Genomic DNA, 21,586 nt, shown 5'->3' on the forward strand with positions numbered 1-21,586 from the left:
ATGTCTGTCATTGCCAGTACAACCTCTGCATGGACCTGGAGCACTAGCACGTCCCAGTTTGGAAGAGTGCTATGCCACCACAGGAGAGGAGTGTGGCATGAGCCCATAGGTCTTAGAGAGGAGCTGGGAGGTTGGAAAGGAGAGCTGTTAAGACACCAGAACATAAAATTCCCAGGACAGCAATCCCAAAGGATTCCTTAATTCCTTAGGTCTTTTACACCCATCTTGCAAATAAAAAACACATTTTTAAACTAGTGAATGTTTAATTGACAATTTTATTTGAAGAAACTAATACAAAAATAAGAGAAAGATTGACACAGATGTACCGGGCCAGTTTATTTGAAACTGACCAGAGGAGAATAGTAGATAAGTCATTATAGTACCGCTCACTACTTAATTCGGATTTCCTAACACAAACATACATTCTAAAGCCGGTCACTAAGCAATGATGGTTTCATACAGAAACTATCATTGGATAAATTACATCATATTTAAAAATGTGTGAATTACAATTCCACATGGAAAGATTTGGCTCTCTCGAATAGGTAGCTGAACAAGTGAGTTCCAGATTCCCCACCAGTGGGGAGGCAAACTAGAAATGAGAGTTGTACTTGCCTCTGTACCGCTCATCTTGGAAGGGACTTTTCCTTCTTGTAGGGGACAGAATAAAACCCCTTTCCTTCCTCTTTCTACACAGAGACTGCTCTTTCTGCTCTCTTGTCCAACATGAGCACCACTGAGTCTTCTGGTACTATCTGGGTATAAATGGTTCCACGAGGATCAGAGTAACAGGCTTCATGCTCTTCAGAAACTGAGAATGCTAAAAAGCATAAAAGTCATCAGGAAAGCACAAGCCAGGTCTCCTTGACAGCTTATCCCCCCACTCAGTGCTACCTTGAAGGGAAAAAAGAAGTCAAATGGGACTTTCCAATATGTGCTGGGCTGGCTACGTGGAGATTCTGGCCATTCTGTCATGTCAGTGAAGGCAACAACGGTTGTCAAAGGCACCATGGTCATGCTGAGGGACTGCAGGAAAAGGAAAACATCAACACTTTAGCATGGCTAGAGCCACAGATGCATCTTCCAACCTAGGGGATGTTTCTTCAGAAGTAATGGCTGCCAAAAGTGACCGGCTGGCTCCAAAGAGCAAGCAGTCTTCATCAGCTATTGCTACCATCTTCTGCATATTTATCATATTTTCAAAGTGAAGAGAACTCTGACATTGTGGTCAGGCATATCACAGGGAAGAGTTATCGTGAGAGGAGAAATGTAGTACTTCCATGTGTGTGTATGTCCCTTTTCTTTCCCTCTTCAAAATGAAGAACTGGGACACTTTACAGAAAAGTGTAGGAGAAGATTAGTTACTTGGCCTACAGTAGCTGTGGTTTTCTTAGATATTTTTGTCAGTGTGATTCCCACTGTAGGGCGCATATGCACCTCATACATGCAAAACCACATGTTTTTGGAATTGCTGGGTCTGTTGAGGTTCATGAGAGAGTGCAAAAACCAAGCAACCATGACCCTTTCTCCGTTCTCTCACAATTTGAAGCTCCTGGTAATCAAGGATTCCAAGAGCAGGTCATGAAATCCACACTGACAAACATTTTTGAAGAATCACAATTACTATAGTGTAAATAAATAACTGTATTTTCTTCTACTGTGTATCAGTGTGGAGCCCCATTGTAGGCGCCTGGCAAGTAATATCCCTTCAGGACAGTAGGAATGAGGAATTCCAGCTGCACTGGTCAAAAAGAGATTCTTCTTCTTCTCTCTTAAACCTGTCATATGATCAGCTAAGTCCAAGGCACAGTGCTCGACAAAAGGCAGTAGTTTACTCCACACCTCTACTTTGCAGATGTCTAGTAGTAGCACACGTCTGAAAAAGGTGGAAGAAAATACTTGAATACTAGTGCAGTTAGCCTTGATATTTAATGGGAGATATTCCCTAGCCATCTAATAGCAAGAGGATGCAACATGTGATCTGTTTCAATATTCTTTGGGATTATAGAGGTTGACCTTTGGAATGCTCTGTTATAGGAAGAAATATATAAGATGATAGCTGGAATGATTTAGTCTCCTTGGTATAATAGAGCACAGACCTGGAAACAAATAGTGTGTGTAATTTCTTTTTTCCTAGTGATTCATGTACATTTGGGAAGGACACAGGTAAGCTGATGGGTTCACTCAGATGGAATTCTGAGAACACACTGGGGCTGTATCTACACTACGGGGTTTTTCTGGGATACCGGAGGTATCTCGAAAAAATTCCGCCGCATCCCTAACCCTAACCCTCTTCCTCCTCCAATGAGGAAGAAGGGCTTTTCTGGAATGAGGAGGCTTTTCCAAAATTTGGCCCAGTGTACACGGGCCAAATTTTGGAAAAGCCTCTTCCGAAAAAACTATCCTGGAGTGCAATTTGCATACCTTTTTTCGATAGATCACTGTAGAGTAGACATAGCTTGGGAAACATAAGAATGGACACACAGGGCCAGACCAAAGGTCCATTTAACTCAGTATCCTGTCTTCAGACAGGGGCCAATGCCAGATGTACCAGAGGGAATGAAAAGAACACGTAACCAACAACAGAGGTGTAGATTGGACATCAGGAATAACTTCCTGTCAGGACAGTTAAGCACTAGAATAAATTGCACAGGAAGGTTGTAAAACAGAGAGGGGCAAATTACAGCCTGCAGGCCACATCTAGCCCACCAGCCATTTTAATCTGGCCCTCAAGCTCCTGCTGCAGATCAGGATCTGGGACTTGCCCTGCTTTGCGTGGCTCCTGGAAGCAGCAGTATGTCCCTCTTCTGGCTCGTTGCTATACATAAGAGCCAGCAGAGGGTTCTGTGTGCTGCTCCCACCCCCAAGCACTTCCCTCACAGCTCCCATTGGCTGGGAACTGCAGCCAATGGGAATTTCAGGGACAGCACCTGTGGACAGGGGGAGGGAAGCAGTGAACAGAGCCATCTCGTCACACCTTCACACAGGAGCCAGCCAGAAGGGGGACATGCTGCAACTTTCAGGAGCTGCATGGGGAGGTAAGCACAGTCCACAGCCTGCACCCCTGAGCCCCACACCGTCCATGAACCTGCCACCTGCCCCAGCCTTGATTCCTCTTCTATACTATGAATCCCTCAGACCCAGTTTGGATCCTTCTCCTGAACCCCGACTGTCTTATCCCCAACCATACCCGCAACTGGAGCCCTCCCCCTTCCCACATTCCAACCCCTGCTCCAACCCAGAGCGCCCTCCTGGACCCTGAGCACCTCATTTCTGACCTCATCGCAGAGTCTATCGCCCAATCAGAGCTGTCACTCTTTCCTACATTATGGAGATTTAGTCTACCTTCTTCTGTGGAAATATTACATACGTGCCATTGTCAGGCTACACGGACAAATGGTAAGATCCAATGAACTCCAACCTATCAATACCAGAATTATACGAAAGATCCCTCAGACTTTATATAACCCATATGCCCTATGTTATGGCTTTGGGGGGTGGAGGTGAATGATAATGAGGCTATACCTTCAGAGACTGACACTGATACCAGTACCGTGCTCCCAGCACTTGAGTTTGTGGGTTGGACTGAAGGCCCACCTTAGCCCACAATACCTGGATCTTCAAAGACACAGGAATCATACAGCAGGAGGCACAATTCGCAGCCTGAGAAGAAAAGGGGAACTCATACGTTTTCATAGATTTTAAGGCAAACGAGACATTAAGATAATATATTCTGACCTCCTGCATAACAAAGGTTACAAAACCTCACCCAGTAATTTTAGCATCAAGCAAAATTTTCTCGTTGAACTAGGTCATATATTTTAGAAAGATATCCCGTCTTTATTAATGATGTCAAGTAATGGAGAACCGACCATATTTCTACCTAATCTAGTGTCTAAGGTGTCACAGGACTACTTATTACTTCTACGTTATTCTAATAGTTAATCAGCTTCACCTATGTGCCTGATTATCCTGGAGGAGCAGAGCCCATTGTTGTCTGTGGATTCCCTGTATTTGTTTTCACCAACTCCAAGCAAAACAAAGGTTGGGGGGGGGGGGAGCAGGGAGAGCTTTGCCTTAGGAAGGGGATTCCCAAGTGATCTCTTCCCTGGAAAAGGGTTTATTTTATATTTTTCTTTTAACTCACTTGGGTGGTGGTAGCATTTCCTTTTGGATCTCAGAGAGACTGAGACCAGACAAGTTTGTTTCTGGGAACGTACAGAGGCAGGTTCTTAGTTTATTCTGCTAGCTGGCCCCCATCTCTACATTCGACGTGTTAGGTTGGGGAATTGAGCCATGACACCTACTCAAAGAGGAGCCTCTGAATAGCATGTGCATGGACTAACAACATCTGTTTGTATGCATTAGGGCCCCTGAACTGGGTCAGTAGTCCTGACACACAGATAGTCTGTATGTGCCCTCTTTGACTCCAGTACTAACAAAGAACAACAAACTTTGGCCATGTCTCCCTTTGCAGGAAGATCAACACTGTGGCAGTTGATCTTCCAACATTAGATTTAGCGGGTCGAGGGTCACGTTTCCACTTACTGGAAGATCGATACTCTGGGGATCAATCTTCCGGGGTTCGATTTAGCAGGTCTAGTAAAGAGCTGTTGCAAGGAGTAAGGGAAGTTGACCGGAGCATTTCTCCAGTCAACCACTCGCTGTGGAGACGGCACCAAGCTCAGCTTATGTTATTTATGTAGACTGAGTTGCAGACCTTACACTGATGTTTTGGGTGTAAAGTAGACCTGGCCTAGTAAAGCCCACTAAATTGAATGGTGAGGGTGCCCCAGTTGATGCCAGTACTCATGAAGAGTAAGAGAGGTCAATGGGAGCCTCTCCCATCGCCTCTTGCTGTGAGAAAGGCACCAAAGCTTGGCTTAAGGTACGTTGACTCCAGCTACATTTTTACATAGTTGGAACTCCGTACCTTCAGCTGACCTTTCCCCACACTGTGGGCTTGGTCTGAGATTTTCTCCCCCTCTCACAGTCCTCAAAGCTATTCATCTTGGATGCCGAGCTCAGAGAAGAAAGAGTAGGGTTCAGAATTGGCTCTTCATTCTTATTACCTGCATGCTGCAATTCCACATAAGGATACTGGTCCACTGATCCGTCTGGGTTGGCTGAGCACTGCCAGTTATGGCCAGAGCCTGTGGGCTGCTCACCCCTTCGAGGGCCTGATATAGCTTCTCCTGCAAGTAGCTACAGCTTCCATCCATCATTGTTTGTAGTATGCTGGAAATGAGACAGAACATCTTTAGTAGTCTAAGTCCTTTGGAGCAGAGAAGAAACCAGTTTTTAATATAGGGCATTTTTTCTGCAGTAATGATTTCATTTCAAGGTGTCTACTACTTTGGTAATGCCTGCATGAAATAATTTTGGAAATATTAGTGTTCAATTCTGTATGGATTCACCTCATGTCTTCAAAAAAAGTAGAAGGGAGAAGAAAAGTGCACAAATCACTGACAAAGATGTGCTGCATGTTGAGGAGATTGACAGAGTACCTCAGATCTCCTGTCACCCTTGGGGTTTTTGTTTGTTAGGGAAGAAGGATCTCTCTACTATCACCAGGAAGAGAACGAATTGAATTATTGACCCTGTAAGTCATGGAGTTGGGTTATAACTTCCAATAGTATTTAATTATAATCAGGCTTTCTTTTTATACACACATATATACATACACATACACATACACCAGCCAGGAGCAGGAATCCTGTCACTTGACAATCAAAGTGCTAAAGGAATACTCCAAAAAGACAAGGTCACTGCAGAGAAACTAAGTGAATTACAACTAAGAAGATGCAAGGGAGATTCTCACACTTGAGCCATTCTTTTTAGGTGAGAAATCTGAGGGACTGTCCCAGATTGAGGTGTCAACAGAAGAGGATTCAGAACAAACTGACAAGTTAAACAATAATAAATCATTAGTACCAGACTTATTCACCAAAGAGTTTTAAAGGAATTGAGATATGAAATTGCAGAACTACAAAGTGTGGTATGTAACCTATCATTAAATCAACATTTGTAGCAGATGACTAGAGGATAGCTAACATGACACCAATTTCTTAAAAAGTCTTCATAGGTGATCCTGGCACTTATAGGTCAGTGAGCTGAAATTCAGTGCTAGGCATAGTGATTGAAACTATTAGTAAACAACAGAATTATCAGACACATAAAATGTTAGGGAAGAGTCAACATGGCTTTTGTACAGTAAAGCATCCCTCACTCATCTATTAGAATTATCTTAGGAGATCAACAAGCATGTGGGTAAGAGTGATCCAGTAGAAGCAGAAAGCTTTTGACAAGGTCCATCACAAAGGCTTTTAAGGAAAGTAAGCTGTCATGGGATAAGGAGAAAGGTCCTCTCATGGATCATGTAGATACCATTTCATATTTAGCTAGAAGCCATTCTGTATAACAAAAGCTATTTCAGTTTCTTGTGTCTGCACGCGGGAGTGAACTGGCCTTCACCGAGGTGGGGAGAGACCAGAGGGATGCGCTGTTGGAATGTGTTGTTGAACTATTTTTGAGCTGAAGCTCAAACTCCCTCTAAACCTGTTTCTTTCTCTGCTGATAATAATTCCTCTTTGAAGTTCGCTTTGATTTCTTGCCCTGACGTCAGACTTGTTTGGTTAAGGGTATAAAATACTAGGATTGATTGTATTAGCCAGCCTTACTGGGCCCGACTTTGCTGGGACCACGTTTGGCTCACTTTGCTTTTACTGGCCAATAAAACTGTCTGTTTAGCCGCGTAAACTGAGTGAGGCGTTTGCTTCGACAATTTGGAGGTTCCACCGAGATTCCTAACGCGCCACTTGCCCGTATGGATGGACCGGCACTCCACTTCCAAACCTCTCAGAGCGCTCAATAAAAGGTAAGGAGATACCTGTTACGAAATCTCCTGTTGAGGGCTTAGGATTTGGAGTGACAGCCAGCCATCAGGGTAAGGGGAGCTACGGAATTCAATTTTGTGGAGCGGCTAACATTTTTGTCTGTCTGTGTCTGTCTTTGTCTATTAGGCCTGTCTTATGTGTCACAGTTCCAAAAGGGCACACCGGTGTCTCTAGTGAGGCAGCCATGCGCTGGACCCTCTGTGTTCGGACGCTAAAAGCTGGTGTGGTGCCATTACTCTCTCTCGGCACACGGAACTGTGGGGAAGCTTTGTTGTCTCTCTCTGTTATTTGTGGGCGTAGTACTGACCTCTGAGGCTAACCCCAGGCCATAGTGCCCCATTCCGCCAGGCTGTCTCCAGGCGCCAGGACGTGGTGTTCTGCCGGGCTGGGGCAGGTGCCGGAAACCCCTGCGAGCCAGGTGGACCTTGAATCCAGTGCCTCGCAACAAAAAGGGGGGGGACCAATGCGAGCAGGTGAATTCTTGATTCGGTGACTCGCAGAGCGAGCAGGCGGATCCTGATTCAGTGACTCGCAGAGCAAGCAGGCGGATCCTGATTCGGTGACTCGCAGAGCGAGCAGGCGGATCCTGATTCGGTGACTTGCAGAATATGGTGTAAGCAGGCGGACTTTAGTTCGGTGCCTTACAGAATTAAGCGCGCGCAGAAAATGGGGGTAGGTCAGTCTACAGGAATTCCAGTGCCTTTATGATAAGTGCCTTCTGGTATAGAGTCCTAATGAAATCTGATATTAAGTGCCGGGTGTCTTAGGGCAGCGTCACTTAATAGAAACCCATGGGAACTGGACAATAAATAAAGATGCATCTAAATGTGGAAACTGTAGGAAAAATGTGAAAAAGGAAAAAAATAAATTGTATGGAAAATGAGTATGAATGTAATGAGTGAAGAATGAATGCTGCTGCATAGGTCTGAGACTTGAGCTGATCCCAGCTGCACCAGGGCTCTCCCACGAGGGAGCCCTGAACGCAAGGAGGTGGGGGGTCAGCTGAACCTCGAGACTCAGCGGATATGTGAGGGAGTGACGACTCCCCTTATTTCATGAGCTACTAAGGTCTGACTCTCTAGACCCGGCAGACTCTTTCTTTGGAGTGTGTAAAGTTAGTTTAAGTGGGGATTAGTCTAAACACCCCCCCACTCTGCTGAAAGGCACCCCTGTGTACTGCATGTATGTGCATAATGGTCCAAGGACCTGTAAGCTTTTAACAAATTTGAAAAGAAGAAAAATTAAAGCCCTGAGGGATAAAAGTGAAGCTCAGAAAGGCAAAAATCTGCCCTGCAGTAAGATAGGTAACTTAAAAGTTGCTGCAGCACCTCTGTGCCAAAATAATGCACAAGAAGTGGAAAAAAAAAAAGAAAAGAGATTTCTCAGTTGGCACACCCATATCAACCAAGCTTGGGGGGAAAATCTGGCACAACATCACCCCTCTATCCCTCTTTATAACGCATACACAGGTAGAGAGGAAACCTGAAAAATAACTGAAAGGAATTAGCTCTTCCCTTTGAAAACACGGGCTCCTGTAACAAACTTGCCCGATCCAAAGCAAAACACAAACTTTAAAATAAGTTTAACAGTTTAAGGAAAGTGTTCCTCCAAATCCTAAGGGGGAGGGAAAAAAAATAAAAAAACCTGCTTTAAGAAATGACTCCTTGTTTCTTGCAGCCTCTTTTAATCATCTTAGCAATGAAACAGTCAAGTTAAACATTTGGCTACAGACACTTTGTTAAATCTATTAAAGAGAAAATAAAGAATTCTACTGAAGCTTAATTGGTTAACCGCATAAAAGAATAGAATCTATACATTGTAAGTTTGTAAAACCTGCACCCTAAAGGTTAAATGTGTCTTCCAAGGAACCTAATTATTGTTTAAAAAAAAAATCCAAGCCCAGAAACTTCACAGTGTTTCTGTTCAAGGCTGAGCTGATAGCACCTTTGGCTTGCTTTCAAATCCAAGGTTGTGTGTGTCTGCAAACTGCCTGGCTGTTCTGGAAGGGGGGGAGCACTGTCCCCCATAAGTAAGTCTGTAACATTACATGTGATTCTTTTCAGGAAAAGAAAACCTTTTTGCTTGCTGGAATAGTAACTAGCAAGCACCTTGTTCTAAGAGTTTCTGTAGCAGTTAAAAAAAAAAAAAAAAAAAGCCTGGTCTGCAGTACAAGAGAGAAACTGAGGCATGGCCCCTTTAACTTAATAATTAAACAATGAAGTAATATACTCAAACCCTCTGAAGCTAGTGTTCAAAATAAAAGCATACCATTGGGTAACAGCAGGCTGATCAAAAAGTAGCAAAAATCTGTAAAGAAAAAGTGTTCTAAAATATAATGCACCACCCCAATGTGGGTAGAAATGTTTTCTTTGTCTTTCAGATCATCAAGAAGCGCTAATATCATCTGAAAATTAACTGAAAAAAACCCCCATGGTTCTGTGTCATGACATAATAAGTTTGTGTTCTGTGTTCTGTCCAGATTTGTCTTGTGTGTGTCTTAATTTTGATATATGTATTTCTAACATTGTTGTGTGTACAATATTGTTGTTTTAATGAAAGAATAATTTAAGTCCCTTGAATAATCTTAACTTTGTGCTTTACATAGATGGTTTTTTGCTTTTATAATTCTAGCAGAATTTTAGTAGCAGGCTATGCAGTTTGTACTGTCTAGAATGTAGTGAAATCTGCTCCTCTACCTGCTGTTTTTCCCTTCTCTCCTACCATCGCCAGCTCCTACGCCGTCTCTTTCAGAACTGGCCCTCCTGCAAGACCAAGCCCCAGAATCGGAAAAGCAGGAGTGGAAACTGGCAAGGTGCACCTTGCACCCAGACCACTTGTGGTGCAGCTCTGATGGCCACATTGTTGCCCCAGTGGTCTTGCTACTTCACCTTGCCTTCGTGCTCCATAGATTGTCGCATGTTGGCAAAGGGGGGATGGTAGCAATCCTTAAAACAAAATTGGTTTGCTCCCAAATTCTCCCAAGCAGCCAAAGATCACTGTCTGGCTTGCCCTGTCTGCCAAGCCCACAACATAGGTAAACCTGTAAAGACAGTTCCGGCAACCAGACCTCTGCATTTAAGACCATTTCTGAATTTACAAATAGACTTTATTCAATTGCTTAACTGTCAATCTTTTGAATAATGTGCTGGTTATTGTTTGCCTGTTTTTGAGATGAGTAGAAGCTTATTCCTGCAGGAAAGCTGATGCCATCACAGTGGCAAAGAAACTTCTAAATCATTACATCCCATCATGAGGAATACCCCTGGTGATCTCCGGCGATAGAGGTACCCACTTTACTGGACAAATTGTTCCAAAACTAGCAAAGTACTACTCTATCAGAGAAGCACTGCACTGCCCGCGACACCCAGAAAGCGCAGGAGCAGTAGAGAGACGTAACGAGATTTTAAAGAACAAACTTGCTAAAATATGCGAGAACTCTGGCTTAACATAGATAGTAGCACTCCCGATTGCCCTAATGAGCATGAGAGCCACTCCTAATCAGAAAACTGGACTCAGTCCACATGAGATTGCATGTGGCCGACCTATGAGACTGTTAAGCAGCCCAGAAATTGACCTGGCTGATGCCACACTTGTTAAAAGAAGCATAGTCAAATATTGTCAGGAACTTATAAGGTGTGTACAGTCTTATCATTCACAGGTTAAGGACGCCTTCCAGGAGGCCCCGACTGAGCCATGCCATAAACTACAACCAGGAGACTGGGTTTGCGTGAAAGTTCACCAGTGGAAGACTGCCCTGGAACCCAGAAGTTGGCCCCAACAAAGAGCACCGCAGACCTGGTACCGGAGACCCAGGTCCAGAAGCAGACGGGGATCACCGCAGACCTGGTACCAGAAACCCAGGTCCAGAAGTAGACGAAGATCAGCGCAGGCTTGGTACCGGCAATCCAGGCCCAGAAGCAGACGATCCTAAGAGGCCGAGGCCAAGGTACCAGCTGCGGCCCAGAAAGACCTGCCAGCAATAGGTGAAGCAATCTACGAAGTCCTGAAGATCAGCCAGCATGAGGCTGGACAAACAATTCATGTTAAGCTTATGCTTAATCTTGTCAGGTTGCTGGATATGTGCTCACAGTCCTGTACATTCAGAAAGAGGTATCCCAATGATTCCAGTCCCACTAAACAACACTCAAATGAATGGCACACTGTTTAGTGAACAAAGCCAAATGATACTTAGCAGGATAAAAAGTTTACTAACCCCGGGTATATCTGCCTAGCCTTGACCCCAGTTGGAGAGTACTGCTGGACATGTAATGGTTCAAGAGCCAGGGTAAGAAAAAGCCAAAACCAAATAGCCCTAGACTATGTCCTAGCTAGTAAGGGCGGGGTTTGTGCCTTAGTAAGAAGAGAATGCTGTGGGTATATTTCTGACACCAGCAAAGAAGTACAAGAAGATGTCTCAGAGATTGAAAAAACTGTGGAAAGCCTAAGACAAGAGAAAAGCTGGACCCTCTGAGGTTGGTTGAGAGGCTGGTTTAGACATGTGGGAACTTGGATTTTGCAAGGTATTGTTTTAGTATTAGCTATATTCTTTTGTGCCTATTTTTGTTTCTTGCTAATCAAATGCTGTATTTCTTGTATTCTAGAAAACAAGGGACAGACCCTTACTAAAGGGAATGTAGAAGTAATTATGTTAAAATATGATGAGCAAGAAAAGAACAAGAAATGTATATAAAAGCTTTGATGAAAATAAAAGCATGAAATGGCTTCAAAGTTAGCCTTTAAAAGGCTAAAAGGGGGGAGTTGTAGATACCATTTCATATTTAGCTAGAAGCCATTCTGTATAACAAAAGCCATTTCAGTTTCTTGTGTCTGCACGCGGGAGTGAACTGGCCTTCACCGAGGTGGGGAGAGACCAGAGGGATGCGCTGTTGGAATGTGTTGTTGAACTATTTTTGAGCTGAAGCTCAAACTCCCTCTAAACCTGTTTCTTTCTCTGCTGATAATAATTCCTCTTTGAAGTTCGCTTTGATTTCTTGCCCTGACATCAGACTTGTTTGGTTAAGGGTATAAAATACTAGGATTGATTGTATTAGCCAGCCTTACTGGGCCCGACTTTGCTGGGACCACGTTTGGCTCACTTTGCTTTTATTGGCCAATAAAACTGTCTGTTTAGCCGCGTAAACTGAGTGAGGCGTTTGCTTCGACAATCAGTAACTTAAAAGACAGGAAACAAAGGGATAGAATAAATGCTCAGTTTTCAGAATGGAGACAGATATATAATGATATCTCCCAATAATTTGTACTGGGACTAGTGCTGTTCAAAATACTCATAAATGATCTGGAGAAAGGGGTAAACTGTGAGCTGACCAATTTGCCAATGATATAAAATTACATAAGGTAGTGAAGTCCAAAGCAAACTGCAAAGAGTTAAAAAGGGATCTCACAAAACTGGGTAATTGGACAACAATATGACATGAAATTCAGTGTTAATAAATGCAAAGTAATGCACACTGGGAGAATAATCCAAACTATAGATACAAAATGATGTGGTCTGAATTAGATGTTAACACTAAGGCTATGTCTAGACTGCAAGCCTCTTTCGAAAGAGGCTTTTTCGAAAGTATCTTTCGAAAAAGCCTCTTTCAAAAGTATCTTTCGAAAAAGCCTCTTTCGAAAAAGAGCATCTAGACTGCAAGCAGTACTTTTGAAAAAGCAAGCCGCTTTTTCGAAAGAAAGCAGCGAGTGAGTCTGGATGCTCTCTTTCTAAAAAGCCCTGTTGGCATTCAAGAACGCCTTTTTTCGAAAGAGCACTTTCGAAAAAAGGCGTTCTTCCTCATGCAATGAGGTTTACCGCCGTCGAAAGAAAAACCGCGTTCTTTCGATTTAATTTCGAAAGAATGCGGCTGCAGTCTAGACGCAGGTGAAGTTTTTTTGAAAAAAGGCTACTTTTTTCGAAAAAAACCCTGAGTCTGGACACAGCCTAAAAGAAGAAAAGAGAGAGAGAAAGAGATTTTGGAATCATCATGGATAGCATGCTAAGACCTGTTAGGAATGGACTACGTAATAAGGGAAAAAATATCATAATGCCACTATCTAAATCCATGGTACAATCACACTGTGAATACTGCAATTCTGGTCACCCTGTCTCATAAAAAGATACATTAGAAATGAAAAAATACAGAGAAGGGTATCAAAAATTACAAAAGGTACTTAGCACCTTCCTTATGAAGACAAATTAAAAAGCTTGAAAAAGATACGACTAAGAGGGAAGATATGATAAGAGGACTATCAAATCATGAATGATGTGGAGAAAGGCTATGTATACACTACAAAGATATATCGGAAAAAGAAACGCAATTTGTGGTACGCAAATTGTGTATCTTTTTTTTATTTACTTCCGAAAGAGGCTTTTCTGAAATTTGGCCTGTCTACACGGGGCCAAATTTCAGAAAAAACCCTCTTTTGGAACATCCCTTCTTCCTCGTAAAATGCAGATTACAGGATGCTGAAAAACGTGTCTGCTTTTCTGACTTTTTTTCGGAAAAGCGGACACGTTCCTTGGATGTGGCAGAGCTTTTCCAGGATGCCTCCAGTGTCCCGGAAAAACTCTGCAGTCTAGACATAGCCAAAGTGAATAGGGAAGTGTGAGTTACACCTTCACATGACACAAGAACCAGTGTCACTCAATGAAATTAATAGGCAGTAGGTTTAAAACTTAAAGAAGTATTTCTTTACACAATGCACAGTCAGTCTGTGGAACATGTTGTTACAGGATGTGCTAAAGGCCAGAAGTATAACTGGGTTCAAAAAAGAATTAAATAAGATCATGGAGGATCGGTCCATTAATGGCTATTATCCAAGATGGGCAGAGATGCAGTCCCATGCTCTTGGTATTCCTAAATCTCTGAATGCCAGATGTTGGGATTGAACACAGGACAGATCACTTGATGTTTGGCTTGATCTGGTCATTCTCTCTGAAGTTACAAGCATTTAGTTACAAGCATTTTTTTCTCAATTTTCTCCATTTAAATTTGGACACTTGCAGAAAATTATGGGGTTCTGGTTGGACAATGACTTCAGATATTGAGATTCAAAATTTTCAAACTTTATAACTATTAAAACACATTGTCAAAGTCACATATCAAAACATATAAAGTAAATAGCTTCAAATCAAACTGTTAAGTACCACTTTTGTTTTTACTTTGCCTCTCTATAAATGTCCATTATTATTAATGAAAATATTTGTAATCAGTTTGTGTGTAAGAGGTACAAAATTGGTCTTTATTGATATTAAATAATAAAAATTTATTCCTTTCAGGAGTAATGATAATTCTAGTCTTCAAATCCAAGCCCTTCATTCATGTATTGTTCTATGAAACACGTGCCTAGAACTGGCACCTCAGAACCTCCCCAACAGACCACCACAATTAATAGTGTTCTAGTTGCTCTAGGAGGGCTCTCTCTTGTTGAGGTTCTTTGTCGCCAGCATTCCTCAAGCCCTTCAAGCATGTGTGAGAGAGATTACCTGAGCCCCATATGGGGATTTACAAGGAAGATACTACCTGAGCTTCACAGCACAACCTGAGCCCTGCAAACCTGAATGGCAATGACAGGAGAGTCATACCTTGCAAACTTATCTAAGGATTGGGGAGGAAGGGATGATGAAAATTGTTACCTGAAATGGCAGCTTGTCCTCACATTCATTCCAAACTGTACCTTGTACCTAAGAGTCTGTGAACATATTCCATTACCTTGGCTCTGTAAGATAGTCACCTGAGGGAAGGAGCTATGTGTAAGGAAGCCAAATAAGAGGAAAGTTAAACAGCATGGGCTATCCAACCAGTCCTCAACAATATCAAGCTTTCATTATGTGGATTTAATGTGGATAAATGTAAAGTAATGCAAATTGAAAAAAATAATCCCAACTATACATATAATATGATGGGGGTTAATTTAGCTACATCTAATCAGGAAAGAGATCTTGGAGTCATCGTGGCTAGTTCTTGAAGACAGTAAAAAAAACAGTCAAAAAAGCAAACAGGATGTTAGGAATCATTAAAAAAGGGATAGAGAATAAGACGGAGAATATTGTATTGCCCTTATATAAATCCATGGTATGCCCACATCTTTAATACTGTGTACAGATGTGGTCTCCTCATCTCAAAAAAGATATACTGGCATTAGAAAAGGTTCAGAGAAGGGCAACTAAAATGCTTAGCGGTTTGGAGCTGGTCCCATATGAGGAGAGATTAAAGAGACTGGGACTTTTCAGCTTGGAAAAGAGAAGACTAAGGGGGGATATGGTAGAGGTATATCAAATCATGAGTGGTGTGGAGAAAGTGAATAAGGAAAAGCTATTTACTTGTTCCCATAATATAAGAACTAGGGGCCACCAAATGAAACTAATGGGCAGCAGGTTTAAAACAAATAAAAGGAAGTTCTTCTTCACACAGCGCATAGTCCATCTGTGGAACTCCTTGCCTGAGGAGGTTGTGAAGGCTAGGACTATAACAGGACTAGATAAAAGAGAACTAGATAAATTCATGGAGGTTAAGTCCATTAGCCAGTATGGGTAAGGAATGATGTCCCTATCCTCTGTCTGTCAGAGGGTGGAGATGGATGGCAGGAGAGAGATCGCTTGATCATTACCCATTCAATTCACTACCTCTGGGACACCTGGCATTGGCCACTGTCGGCAGACAGGGTACTGGGCTGGATGGACCTTTGGTCTGACCCAGTATGGCCAGTCTTATGTTCTTATGTTAGTAGTAGTAATCTCCTACCAACAGTGCCAGTTATTGTAGTATATGTACTTAATCCACCACAACCAACTTAGCCTCCAACCAAAGAAATACCCACCCAAACATGCCAATGACACCCTCAACAAAGTTACACCCAAAAGTCTCCTTAATTCTGACAGGCTTCTAATCCAGTCATGGTCAAGACACCTTCAATATTATTATCAATTATTTGTTTCCAGTAATGCCCACAATTTTCTTTTCAAAGCTTCTCAAACATGGTCCTTGCTCTGAAGAAACATACAGAGAAATGGACACAGGATATAGGAAAGCCATGTGGAACAAGGCTTTCTCTTGGCAGATACCCAAAAAACCAAACAGGCACTGTGCTAACTACATAGATATTCCTTACTACTCAAAACATTGCTATAATAAGCCTCTTAATTTCTTGAAGGAATCATGGTACATGTGGGTCTTTAGGAGGGAGTTGATCAGGGAGAGGCTGATAGCCTTATGGATGAGCTTAAGGATGGTGTTTCCCTACTATTCGCAATGACAAGGTTCTGATAGACAAAGGTTGCAACATGAGATTCATATGATGCTTCCCCAGTTAATAGTATAGCCACACTATAAGATGATGGAGACAGATACAGTCTAACACCAGAAAGGATACATGCTGCCTGGCACCACTGTTTAGAGATAAGAGTGGTGCCCCAATGATATAGCCAGGGTTTCCACTTCTTGGTAAGGTGTACAAAGAAGTCCCACTCTGCAGAGAAGCAAGCAGAAGAGAAGGAAAGAAAATGTTACAAACAGAAGTCACACCAGGTTGATCAGACATAGCTGATCAAATTCAGTCATGGGATAAGCAGGAAAACTCATTTTCAGACAAGGAAGTCAAGCCTACTTATGGCAGGGCTCAAAAAACGCACCCTCAGTGTAACTAAAGCTTTTTTAAAAATCACCCTATTAAAAATCTCATTAAAAATAAAACCTTGGTCTGTCTCAGAATCCTCTTCCATACTTACCCAGTACCTCTACAACACGGCAGTTGGCAAGCCAAACTGCAGCCTGCCCTGAAACTTGAGTACCCATGCCCTAGAACAGGGCTACTCAACTTTGGAAGCCCCGGGGGCCACAATGATACTCACAGCACATGCCGAGGGCCGCAACTTAAGTGTGGTTGCATATATATGCAAATAGCTTCTTTCAGACAATGCCCTGGCACTCCTGGCATCTCCTCCCTGGGGGCTAGAAACACTGACACCCTGTTCTCGTCTATTCCAGCCAGCCTGCCTGCTTGCATCTTTCAAATGCTCACCCTGCCTGGGAGATGCCTCGCTGTTGTGGAGCATGTTCCAAGTGGTGGCCATGTTCAAAGGATCCCACGCACGAGCTGCGTGTTGAGTCCGTGTAAATCCAAACCGCACCACGGGCCACATGCCGGGCCACATGTTGAGTAGTGCTGCCCTAGAGATAGTTCTTAAAACATCAGCCTCCCACAACCTAAGATTTGTCTGCAACAAAGGGTACTATGGCCTCATGGATTTTATGGTCATATTTATGATCCATGTTACACTGTCTCCATAGCGGGTTAGGTGGTTCTACAGAAACAAAGTTACTTATCTATAACCCAGTTTCTTTGAAATGGGTGCTACATATTCAACTCATTAGAATACTCCAAATTGTGCAGCCTTAATGTAAAATTCTACTAGCAGTAGCCACTGGAGCAGCCACACACGTCCCTTGCCCCACTCCCCTTTCTAAGCTCCAGACATTCCAGGAAAAGAATTGTAAAGGGTCTCTCCCACTGCCTCAGTTCTTCCCCCATGACCATAAGACCTTTGGTAAGTAGGGCTCTGAAGCAGTGGGGAAAGAAAGGTAGGGAGTATGACTATGCAGAGCAGTGTTCCCTCTAAGGTGTGCGCCTACGCCGCTGGGCACAAAACATTCTAAGCCCACCCATCTCCTTCCCAGAGTCATGCAGCAGCACTTACCTTCTTGCTGGACCTGGAAGCTGAATGGTGTGGCTGCTTGCAGGGTCTAGGCCTCATGGAATGAGGTGAAACAGTAAACTCAAACTAAGGACTTAGTTCGAGTTAACATTTGACAGTTAGTTCGGACTAGGGAGATTTAAAAATGGCGCCCGGACGGGAAGATGCAAATAAAGCCCGGGATATTTAAATCGCGGGCTTCGTTTGCAACTTCGAATGCCTACATTAGCCTCCCTAGTTCGAACTAGGGGACTAGTGTAGACATACCCACAGAGAGCTTTACATACTTGGGTAGTATTATCAGGCAACACAGAGGCATCAGAAGTGATATCCAGAGCAGACTCAGTAAAGGCAGAAATTTCTTCATGAGTCTGAATGCTGTATGGAAGCCATCACAATACAACATCCATACCAAACTGAAGTTTTACCAGAACTGTATTTTATCAACACTATTATATGGATCAGAATGCTGGCGGATGACAGAGTATGACCTCAATAAATTGTCAACTTTTCACACCAGAAATCTTTGGAGGATTCTCTGTATTTTTTGGCCAAGAATAATTTCAAATCAGGACCTGCTTCCGCGATGTAAACAAGATGACATGGTTACCATCATTATGAAAAGACACTGGAGATGGACTGGGCACGTGCTCAGGAAAGATGGAAGCTCCATCACAAAGATTGTGGTGCACTGGACCCCTGAAGGGAAGCGGAAGCAAGGACAACTCAAGACAACACGGTGCCGGACCGCTGAAGTAGAAATGAAGAGCATGAATTACACTTGGGGTATTATGGAGAGGCTGGCCAGAGACAGAAGTGGAGGACCTTTGTTGCTGCCCTATATGTCAGTGGGCATGAAGGACGATGATGATGATGGTCCCTTAGAAAACACACTAACTACTTACGTTAAACTAGCCATTCAATTTTATATTCAACTTTGAGTACCTTTTCCAAACCCGAGGAAAGGCTCTGGATAGCTCAAAAGCTTGTGTCTCTCACCAACAGAAGCTGGTCCAAAAAAAGATATTGCCTCAAGATCTTTGTCTCTTTACTTCTTCAACAGTAATATTATGTAAATCTGTGCTAGTTAACAAACCCTCCTCAATTCTCTTAACTGGCTCATTAACTCTCATCCTCATGACTGGCTCCTTCAGATCCAATCTTGTAAGATTCATAGACAAATGGCTCCTAGCTCTTCTTTGACAGCTTGAATCAGAGCCTGGCTCCATAATAAGAGTCTGGCCTGGTATGTCCTTCTCTCTAAGGCTGGCTCTTTGTAATAAGGGTGACACTGATGAGGGCTGCAAAATTTTCCTTGGTACTGTAGCTGAGTCTCTCTGAAATGGGACAGCTCTGGAAACAGTCTGTCACTGATCCTGACCAATTTTTCAGATCCTGAACTCCCTTGGATAGCAACCCTGGGTGAGAAGCTGAATTTCACTTCATTCTTGCAGACCTGGCAGGAGGCAGAGATGGGGCTGAATCAGGTATCTGCTTGAATTAGGTATCTGCCAGTGTCAGTACTTCCTGGAGCCAGTTTTGTCTCTCTTTGCCCTTGTGGTAAATGATAGGAAGTGTGGACATTCAGAGGGAGAATGCTCTTCTGCCAAACATATCAGGCATCTGGGATATGCGCTCAGTGCTGGGAATACTACTGGGCACCAGATGCATCTTTTGAATCCAGGCTTCTTAGCCTTCTGAGCCATTGTGTTATCCTTTATATAACCCTGTGAACTTATGTTCCACCTAATCTAAACATCTGCCTATCTACTAAGGATCTAAAGGGATCCTACAGCAACAAGGTAACTATCCAGCTGGTCAAAGCTGAAGTCACTGAGGCAAAGAAGTACCATGTGCCATTTAAACCCTTGCCCTAAGAAGTCTGAAGTTTGGGGGGAGTAGACAAGCACTAGTCGAATTATACTGTTCAGGCTGCTTTGATCAAAGCACTCTTTATGATTGGAATATGCAGAGGCTACTAAAAAGAAGAACTCACCTTTGCCCTTCCACAGCCCTGAAGTTTTGAGTTACTGAGCCCAGCCCCAAATTCAACACACACTTATCACATTGTCCTCACTGGGAAAGGGTTTGGGGACTACTTCAATAAGCTTCTAGTGTTCAGAATCAAATGACCTCACTACACCTCATGTTACACTGCAGCCACTTGGCATGAGAGTGGCCCTCGCCAGTACTAACTCACAGACAGATTTAATATTTCCCAGCTTTGTCCTCTAGCCTTACAATACAAGGGGTTGGGAAAAGACCCTTCAGGACAATTCCTAACACCAGCAGCTCAGCTCAGCACAAGTGAGATAAAACATTGCTTCCTAACCTCGCTTTACATCACATGCATGGCTCAAAAACATTTACCTTGATCTCCCCTTTCCTCCCCCAGGGACCATGCTAGAGCAGGACACCAAGTCTGCAGAAGACAATTTGCACTCTTTGAAGGCCTCTTACCTGAGACAAAACCACTGACTATAATGCCACACAGGACTGATATATGACTGAGAAGCTGACCCTGTTCCTCTCATGCCACTGACCAAATCTCCTCACTCAAAGACTTAAATGAAGTCAGAGCACTAAGCTCAGATCTTGAAATGATCCATGTGATCCCAGGACACTCACCCAGAAGTGCAGTGTGAACCGCTGCTGCAGAGAGCTCCCAGAGACATTGGTCACTTTAAACTGGACAGAGACACTCTGGATTCCATGGGTGCCATTGAACTCTATCTCATAGATCACCTACAAGTCCAAAGCAGAGGAGAGTCAGAGAAAGGAAAAGGATCCGGGGCCTTATTCCAACCATGAATGCTTTAATGATGGTGGAAGGATGGTTTAAGTACCTCATGAACAACACTGTGACAGGTGTTGCCATCCATCTGGGGTGCTCCAGGCTGTGTGACAGGGGCGATGCTCACCTGAAGGCAGCAAAGAAAATTTAAAAATCAGTTAATCCATTAAAATTGAGTGTGCCCATCCAACCCTGATGTGAGGTTGCTTACTGTAAGTAGAGGCTCTTACAAATGGGGGCCGCATATCTCAATTACCATGTACCCAGTCCAGAAATTCTTCAAAGGGGCATTCATTGACATGCACAGTCAAGGAGTCGAGGAGGCCTGGGAGACGTCCTGGCTGTCGGTGACTGGCTCGAGGGACAGGGTCATGGTCCTTGTCTCCTGCTCTCGCTTCTCCTCCTCTGGCTGGGACTGACCCTAGTCCTCCTGCTCCTCCTCTGGGATGACCTCCATCTGGACTATGACGGGGGTCTCAACCCTGGAATCCACCAGAATGGGTGGGGAAGACATTTCCGCACCCCCCCAGGATGTGGTGGAGCTTGGCATAGTAGGGGCAGATGTGGGGTCCTGCCCGAGTTCACGCTGTGCTTGGTGGCCCTGACATACCCCGATGGAACTCTTTTACCTTGCTCCGGAACTGCTCCATGGTCCGAGCAAGGTGTCTTCACTCTGCCAGGGATGTGGCCATCCGAGAGTAGATCTTGGCATTCCGCCTTTTGGCTCGGGTACCTTGCCCCACAGTTTGAGGAGGGCCTCAATCTCCGGTCCTGACCAGGTCAGGGCACACCTTTTGGTCCCCCTGGGGGGTCCTAGGACCCCTGAGGCTGCTCCCTGGAAGGGCCAGGGGAGTATCAAGGGGCTTGTGGCTCCGCCATGGGTGGCAATGGCAGTGGAAGAGAGAGCTGCACGATAAGGGTACTGCTCTCAGGCTGGCTTCCTGCCACAAGGCTTGTCCAGGGTGCCTGCAGCTTTAAGAGGGGCCATCAGACAGGACCTATAGAGTTCCCATTACCTTGGATGACGTGGCCACCAGGGCACTTGTTTTTTTTTCCTGGAGGCCATTTCTTGTGCAAAAGCCCCTGTTCCCCGTCCACGAACTCTTTCACAAAAAGGCTTCTTCCTTGTAGAAAGAAGAATACCAACTGCGCAAAACCCCTCTGTTCTTTCAATGATTTTGCGCAAAAACATGCTTGAGGTGTGGA

General features: G+C 43.8%; 1 protein-coding gene and 1 long non-coding RNA gene across 8 annotated transcripts in view; one reads left to right on the forward strand and one right to left on the reverse strand.

Moving 5' to 3' along the window:
- Window positions 1–255: 255 nt before the first annotated feature.
- TCTN3 (tectonic family member 3) overlaps window positions 256–21,586 on the reverse strand; it is an 85,435-nt gene continuing 64,104 nt past the window's right edge. For 4 of the 7 annotated variants that reach the window (XM_075934430.1, XM_075934435.1, XM_075934434.1 and 1 more), the window contains 7 exons: window positions 20,433–20,507; window positions 20,215–20,331; window positions 16,266–16,361; window positions 14,530–14,627; window positions 5,073–5,238; window positions 3,526–3,663; window positions 256–1,026 (listed from right to left, as the gene is read on the reverse strand). In XM_075934430.1, the coding sequence (XP_075790545.1) occupies window positions 805–1,026; window positions 3,526–3,663; window positions 5,073–5,238; window positions 14,530–14,627; window positions 16,266–16,361; window positions 20,215–20,331; window positions 20,433–20,507 (912 nt within the window). In that variant the 3' untranslated portion in view covers window positions 256–804. The other 3 variants (XM_075934431.1, XM_075934433.1, XM_075934432.1) reach the window with 3 other exon arrangements.
- Window positions 10,022–11,500, forward strand: LOC142830331 (uncharacterized). The gene is made up of 3 exons (XR_012905503.1): window positions 10,022–10,180; window positions 10,555–10,709; window positions 10,758–11,500. It is a non-coding gene; the product is annotated as an uncharacterized LOC142830331 (long non-coding RNA).

Source organism: Pelodiscus sinensis, chromosome 8 (genome assembly GCF_049634645.1).
Source record: "Pelodiscus sinensis isolate JC-2024 chromosome 8, ASM4963464v1, whole genome shotgun sequence".
NCBI classification, from domain to species: domain Eukaryota; kingdom Metazoa; phylum Chordata; order Testudines; family Trionychidae; genus Pelodiscus; species Pelodiscus sinensis.